General features: G+C 40.0%; 2 protein-coding genes across 2 annotated transcripts in view; both read right to left on the reverse strand.

The window, feature by feature from the left end:
* Positions 1-3419, reverse strand: part of LOC117745158 — a 3733-nt gene extending 314 nt beyond the window's left edge. Inside the window, exons 1-5 of the mRNA XM_034553266.1 lie at positions 3311-3419; positions 2949-3064; positions 1642-1870; positions 1146-1252; positions 1-34 (exon numbers count right to left, since the gene is read on the reverse strand). The exon at positions 1-34 is cut by the window's left edge and continues 314 nt beyond it. Of these exons, the coding sequence (XP_034409157.1) occupies positions 1-34; positions 1146-1252; positions 1642-1870; positions 2949-3064; positions 3311-3353 (529 nt within the window). The 5' untranslated portion in view covers positions 3354-3419. The remainder of the gene's footprint in view (positions 35-1145; positions 1253-1641; positions 1871-2948; positions 3065-3310) is intronic.
* A 1947-nt stretch (positions 3420-5366) lies between these two features.
* Positions 5367-7500, reverse strand: part of zgc:113232 (uncharacterized protein LOC541546 homolog) — a 21588-nt gene continuing 19454 nt past the window's right edge. The window contains exons 23-26 of the mRNA XM_034554273.1: positions 7403-7500; positions 7157-7247; positions 6852-6929; positions 5367-6032 (exon numbers count right to left, since the gene is read on the reverse strand). The exon at positions 7403-7500 is cut by the window's right edge and continues 79 nt beyond it. Of these exons, the coding sequence (XP_034410164.1) occupies positions 5827-6032; positions 6852-6929; positions 7157-7247; positions 7403-7500 (473 nt within the window). The 3' untranslated portion in view covers positions 5367-5826. The remainder of the gene's footprint in view (positions 6033-6851; positions 6930-7156; positions 7248-7402) is intronic.

The raw sequence follows: 7500 nt of genomic DNA on the forward strand, positions 1-7500 counted from the left end.
GGGTTCTGTCTCTGATGATGTTCCTTAAGCTGAACTGTGGTGGAGAAAGAAAAACACATTTAGAGCTTTTAGAGCACTTAAAGCCGGGAGGCAGACACAGTCACCTCATTTAAGAATAGACTTAAGACTTTCCTCTTTAATAGCCCTTATAGTTAGGGCTGAATCAGGTTTGCCCTGGTCCAGCCCCTTGATATGCTGCTATAGGCTTATAGGCTGCTGGGGGATGTTTTAGGATACACTGAGCACCTATCTTGATATGCTGCTATAGGCTTATAGGCTGCTGGGGGATGTTTTAGGATACACTGAGCACCTCTCTCCTCTTCTCTCTCTCCTTATGGATGAATTTACATCTCCTCTGTTGCTCTCCTGAAGGTTTCTTCCCTTTTTTCCCTGTCAAAGGTTATTTTTGGGGAGTTTTTCCTGATCCGATGTGAGGTCAAAGGTCAGGGATGTCGTATGTGTACAGATTGTAAAGCCCTCTGAGGGGAGCTTGTGATTTGTGATTTTGGGCTATACAAAATAAACTGAATTGAAAGCATGTAGAGTATGTAGAACATGTAGAGTATGTACTCTACATGTAGAGTCTACATACTCTACATGTAGAGCATGTAGACTCTACATGTAGACTACATACTCTACAGTATGTACTCTACATGTAGACTACATACTCTACAGTATGTACTCTACATGTAGTCTACATACTCTACATGTAGAGCATGTAGACTCTACATGTAGAGTACATACTCTACAGTATGTAGTCTACATGTAGAGTCTACATACTCTACATGTAGAGTATGTAGACTACATGTAGAGTATGTAGTCTACATGTAGAGTATGTAGAACATGTAGTCTACATACTCTACATGTAGAGTATGTAGACTACATGTAGAGTATGTAGTCTACATGTAGAGTATGTAGAACATGTAGACTACATACTCTACATGTAGAGTATGTAGACTACATGTAGAGTATGTAGACTACATGTAGAGTATGTAGAACATGTAGACTACATACTCTACATACTCTACATGTAGAGTATGTAGTCTACATGTAGAGTATGTAGTCTACATGTAGAGTATGTAGAACATGTAGACTACATACTCTACATAGAGTATGTAGACTACATGTAGAGCGCGTGGACTCACGTAGCTGATGAGGAAAACCACCAGGGCGAGTATCAGCACAGCGGTGGCGAAGACAACGAGGTGGGTGTCGGTCTGCAGGTCTTCTGAGGGCTTCTCCACCAGACACTCTGAAACCAGAGGGGTCACTCGAGGTCACAAGATCAGATAACAACGTTATGGCTAAAACAGATAACAAGGAAACAAGAAAAACTAATCTGAGAACATGTTTGAATAATTCTAAAATATATATATATATATATATATATACATATATTCCTACGGGCTTCAACCAAACTAAAGCTTATCTTTACACAAACTGCTGAGCTGTTGTTGTTGTTGTTGTTGTTCTGGACTTTATCCTGATAACGTGATATCTTTATGCTCACGAACCTCGTGAACAATTATATAAACGTGGCGTTCCACGTTTATATAATTTAAAGGTCGTTGGCGTTTTAAAGCAGCAGGTGTGCGTGACAGGTGCTTTCAGCCAATCAGAGAGCTGGTGGGAGACTCTCACCTCTCAGCGCGAGGACCACCTGGCCCTCCCGGTTCTGCTCGCCCACGGGCGCCGCCAGGTGACACGTGTACACGCCGCAGTCGCCGCACGTGACGTTGGGCAGGAGGATGTCGCGGGACTCGGCCAGCAGCTCCACCTCGCGCCGCACGCCGGTGTACCACCGCGTCGTGCCGTTGGGGAGTTCTTTGGTCAGGAGGCCGTTGGCGCGGGACAATGGCGGCTCTCCTTCCTGTGACATCATCATGACATCATCAGTGACATCATCATGACATCATCAGTGCAAACAGGGTACTTTCACTTGTACCTAATGTGAGTATTTATACATTGAATGTTCATTTATACTTCTACACGTCATAGGAGTGTCATAAATCACATTAAAAAAATTGTAAAAGAATTGGACAATGTAGAAAATAAATAAAAGAATAAATATATATTTTTTTTTTAGAAAAGGTGGAATAATAGAATAATACATATGTATATAAAAAATAAAATAAATGGAGGAATTAATAAAATAAATAAAAATATAAAGAGAAAACAAAAGTGGAATAACTAAAAACATAAATATGTATATACATTTTTTTATATAAAGAGGAATAAATAAAAGAATAAATAAGTAAATAAAAAAATGAGAAAATATAAAGATGGATTAAAAAAAGAACAAATAAGTTTTAAAAATAGGAAAAGTAAATAAAGATGTTTTTCTTTTATTTCTTGTTCATTATATTTCTAAATGTATTTTCTTATTACTTCTTTACAGCACTGACAGTAAGAAAAATATACAAAAACTACAGATATCATTCTACTTCTTCTCTAAATTTGTTATAATTACTTAATTTTCTTATTTTAAAAGCTGCTCATGAATATAAAAGTGCCGTTTGTTTTAAAAGTCTCTTACACGCCTCTTTTATGTTAAATACTTCATGTTCTTAACAATTAAAGCTGTTTTGTTTTTAAGTATGTTACTTTTGTGCTTTCAATAATAGTTCAAATGTATTTAAAACGGACTAATAGAGCTTTGAAAGCAGCATAATGAGTTTCCCTTCAGCTGAATATTCTTTACTTTCATTTCAGTGAGGTCCCTTTGACTATAGAGGAGCGTTGTCTTTCTAGTACTTCTAGTATTTCTAGTACTTCTAGTACTTCTAGTACTTCTACCTCCGTAATAACTCTTTTATATTTCCTTTTGCTTGAAAGAGCTGCATTATTATCAGAGTGACGCATCGGTTCCGCGTGGCGCACCCAGTGAGGACACGGCCCCACAAGCTGAGACCTTAGTTCCTCCTGGAGCTTTACAAGAGGAGCCGTACCTTGTACCACCTCACGGCCCGGTACGGGACCCCCGGCTTGGGATCGGCGGTGCACCGGAGGCTGCAGTCCCCCCCGAGCACGGCTTGGACCTCCGGCAGAGCCTGCGCCGCCGCACCTGGGGAGACACACGCGTTTACCAGGCGGCCCATAATACACGCAGCTTATGCGCCATAACTAAGATGGTTTTGTCCATTTTAGACTGAAACGAAAGAGAAACTAACATGCAATTGGTATTAAAATATCACGGACATGCTGTGCAGTCGGATCGTGTGTGCAAGAATGCCATGTAAAAGATTAAACATGCAATATAACATATAGTTATGCCGCGTTATGTCGGTAATATGCACATGAGGCTACTTACAGAGGGTCAGCAGCAGAGCCAGCCTGATGTGTGGAGACAGCATGATGAAGAGGAGGAGGAGGAGGAGGAGGACCTTGGTGTGGAAACGAGTTCTTCTTTTGAAACTTTATATATAGGAGGGAGGGAGGGACTATATGACGCAGCGGAGGAGGGGCATTTACAGGAAGTTAAACTTTACAGATCCAGTGATTCTTTAACATTCAAATTCATATTATTGGGTTTTTTAAGGTGTCAGAGTGCATTGACAAATAAACTCCCCCTGCCATGTAATTGAATACACGCTGAGGTCGGTCTACACGCTGAGGTCGGTCTACAGCTGAGGTCGGTCTACACGCTGAGGTCGGTCTACACGCTGAGGTCGGTCTACACGCTGAGGTCGGTCTACAGCTGAGGTCGGTCTACAGCTGAGGTCGGTCTACACGCTGAGGTCGGTCTACACGCTGAGGTCGGTCTACAGCTGAGGTCGGTCTACAGCTGAGGTCGGTCTACACGCTGAGGTCGGTCTACAGCTGAGGTCGGTCTACACGCTGAGGTCGGTCTACACGCTGAGGTCGGTCTACAGCTGAGGTCGGTCTACACGCTGAGGTCGGTCTACACGCTGAGGTCGGTCTACACGCTGAGGTCGGTCTACACGCTGAGGTCGGTCTACACGCTGAGGTCGGTCTACACGCTGAGGTCGGTCTACAGCTGAGGTCGGTCTACAGCTGAGGTCGGTCTACACGCTGAGGTCGGTCTACACGCTGAGGTCGGTCTACAGCTGAGGTCGGTCTACAGCTGAGGTCGGTCTACACGCTGAGGTCGGTCTACACGCTGAGGTCGGTCTACAGCTGAGGTCGGTCTACAGCTGAGGTCGGTCTGTGAAAGTGAAAGAGGGACCTTGTCTTCCTTGAAACGAGGGAGTTTCCAGAAGAGTCGTTAGTTTAATTCTGGAACTCCCTGCCGTGAGGAACTTAATTAGTTTATTTTTAATTAACATATGACACGTCATGCATGTCAGACCGCTTTTGTGTGCACTGGATTTTATTTTTTATATATTAATTTGAGGGGTTTCAGTTATTATCAAAGTAAAAGATAAAACTAGATTTTAAAAGTATAATAAGAACTCCTCTTAATGTGAGTGATGAAGTGGTGAAGTTTCATGTGATATCTATGAGGTCATGTTATAATAATAATAATAATAATACATTTGTTTTATAAGGCGCCTTTCAAGGCACTCAAGGTCGCCGTTATATACTGTATATATTTATATATATACACAGTATATATATAAATATATATAGATGAATATATATAAATATATATACAGTATATATACATATACAGTATATATAGATATATAAATGAAGTGTGTATATATAAATGAATGAAGTGTGAAAACATAAACAAAAGGAAGTTTTGGGGGATTTTTTATTTGTCACGTGCCAAAACCAGATCTGGGATCAGGGTTCTTTTATTGTAAGTGACAACATCCAAACTGCAGAAGACGTGAACGACGACCTTCTCTTCAAGGTCACGACCTCTTCGCCTCACCTCTCAGAACCGAAGAGCTGCTGGTCTCCTGTTTGTTTGTGTTATTGTTATTGTGTGTATGATTGTTATTGTGTGTATGATTGTTATTGTGTGATCTTATTGGAAACTTTTCATAATTTCGTCGGAATAACAGTAATGCTCTTATATATTGTATATATATATGTGTATATATATATACACATATATATAACTATGTATAATATATATATATGTATAATATATATACATATATATATATAAATATATATGTGATGGATAATTAAAATTCAGAATTGTGCTGATTAGAATAATGTGTATTTTTGTATTGTTATGGATACAAACTGAATTATTCATTTAAACTGGAGTTTATTTTCTCAGGTGTTCAAAACAAATATTCATACTTTCAATAGTTTAAAAAAGTGTAAAAGTCTGAATGATGACGTCACATTGAAACTCATACACACAATAATCAGATTACTGGTTTATTTTGAAAGCCTGATCATCAGAAAAGAAGATTATTCAGAGATTCAGAAGTCTGCAACCGAAATATTTACGTGACTTTTAATATTATTATTTAGAATTAAAGACTTCAAACTGAAGAAAAAAACAACCCACCAGGCAGTTTATCTGAAACATATTTCAGAGCACAGTTGAGATACTTTACAAAATATTTACATCGCACTTTTTTGTTTTTGTTTATCTTTCCTTTTGGGGAAAACAGAGAAAATAAAAAATAACCTGAAGGAAGGATTCAATGGGGGAATAATTAAACATTGCATTGTTCCTGGTCAAAGCTGTAAAAGTCTTTTCGAGTCCCCATTCCTTCCGGAGCGGTGTCCCCCAGGGGTCTAACCTGGGTCCTCTCACATTTCCAATGGAGGGTTGAATCTTTCGCAGCTTTTAAACAAATAACTTTCTTAAATCTAACTAATGATTTCTAACGTCAGCTCAACGAGACGAACCTGGAAGTCGCCGCCAGTTGAATGTTTTAAATAACTCTCTGGTGTTCAGATCTGTACGCTGACCGGTCCTTTCACCAGACCTTGCTCTTTGCGCGCCACCGGAGCGTGAATGCTGCAGTCCCGCGCCTCGCAGAAACCCGGCACGCCGGCAACCCCGAGAGCGCCGGACTGGCCCACCGGACCGGGGAAGCCCCGCGGACCTCGGGGGCCCTCCATGCCATTTTGGGGTTCTGCTGGGTGACCCGGCAAACCTGCGGAGAGGAAAATTAAAAACAAAAAAATTAAATAAATATATATATATATAAATATAAATATAAATAAATATAAATATAAATATATATATATATATATAAAATATAAATATAAATAAATAAATATAAATAAATACATATAAATATAAATATATAAATATAAATAAATAAATATAAATGAGCGTTTTACATTAACGAGTAGAAAGACTGGCCCTTATTTAGGAGGACATTTAAATGCAAAGTGAAAAACAAGTACAAAAAGAGAACAACATTATTTTGTTATCAATCTTAGAAAAAAGATAAACAAGCAAAATGATATTACTGTGTAATCTCTAAAAATTATAAAGTTTGATTTGATATTAAACAATTTGTAGACTATGTGAAGTGATGTAAAATACAGGAATTATTAAGTAGGACAAGTATTTATTTTTCCTTTATGCGATGGGATCTTATAATTTATTTTAAGTACCTTATTTAAGTTTGTTTGTTTTTCACTAAAAAAAGAAAAGATGAGTCCAATGTGACGCAATATAATTATTGGTTTCTTAACAACATGTCAGGTAAAGTGATTACAGTATGTTTTATTATAAATATAAAATATATATTTTGGGATTTGGGTCTTTTTTTACAGAAGAAAACAACAAACTGATTTGTATGTTTTCTTCTCGTAAATGTACCATCTTCAGAGTTTTGTTCTTACTATCCCCCCTTCCATTTGTTCACGTGTATTATTTTAAATGTGTTATACCTACAATGGCGCTGATATAATACACAAGAAATACACAAAAAGCAGCGCGAGCAGGTGAACGAGTGTCGCACCTCTGAGGCCTTGAGGTCCGTCGGGTCCCGCCAGGCCTTTACCTGCATCACCTGAGCTGCCTTTAGGTCCCCTTTGACCTGTTGACCCAAGACCGGAGAACTCAGAATAAACAGCTTCATTTCAGCAGAAGATGGAAAATAATGTGTTCAAATGTCTTCTAAACTTAGCGATTGTATTCCCATGAAGTGAATTATGTTAATTCAAAGGGGATTACGTCATCTGGAAGAACCTGATTTAGAGTCTCAAAGGCCTGCGTTGTACATTCCCGGAGAGCGACCATGTGATGATGTCGTGTGAACGTTACCGCTGTCGCCCGGCGCTCCTTCCTGCCCCTCCAGGCCTCGGTCCCCTCGAGCGCCTCTGGCTCCTCCCACGCCGGCCTTTCCTGCTTTGCCCTGATTGGTGGAGGCAGAGACGCTTTAATTAAAGTCCTCTCACTTACTTTCATACTATATTTTTATATTCTCGCACCAATCAGAGTCAAATTCCCCGGTGTGTGCGATCAAAAGAATACAGGCCACGAAGGTCACAACTAGGGGGAGGGACTTACGGGTTCCCCCGGCGAGCCCGACCCCCCCGGGGCTCCCGGCGGTCCGATGAGGGTCCGGTTGTTGAGGGGGCAGCCCTGGGAGCACTTGGCCCGGATGG

This window comes from Cyclopterus lumpus, chromosome 16 (assembly GCF_009769545.1).
Source record: "Cyclopterus lumpus isolate fCycLum1 chromosome 16, fCycLum1.pri, whole genome shotgun sequence".
In the NCBI taxonomy this organism is placed as follows: domain Eukaryota; kingdom Metazoa; phylum Chordata; class Actinopteri; order Perciformes; family Cyclopteridae; genus Cyclopterus; species Cyclopterus lumpus.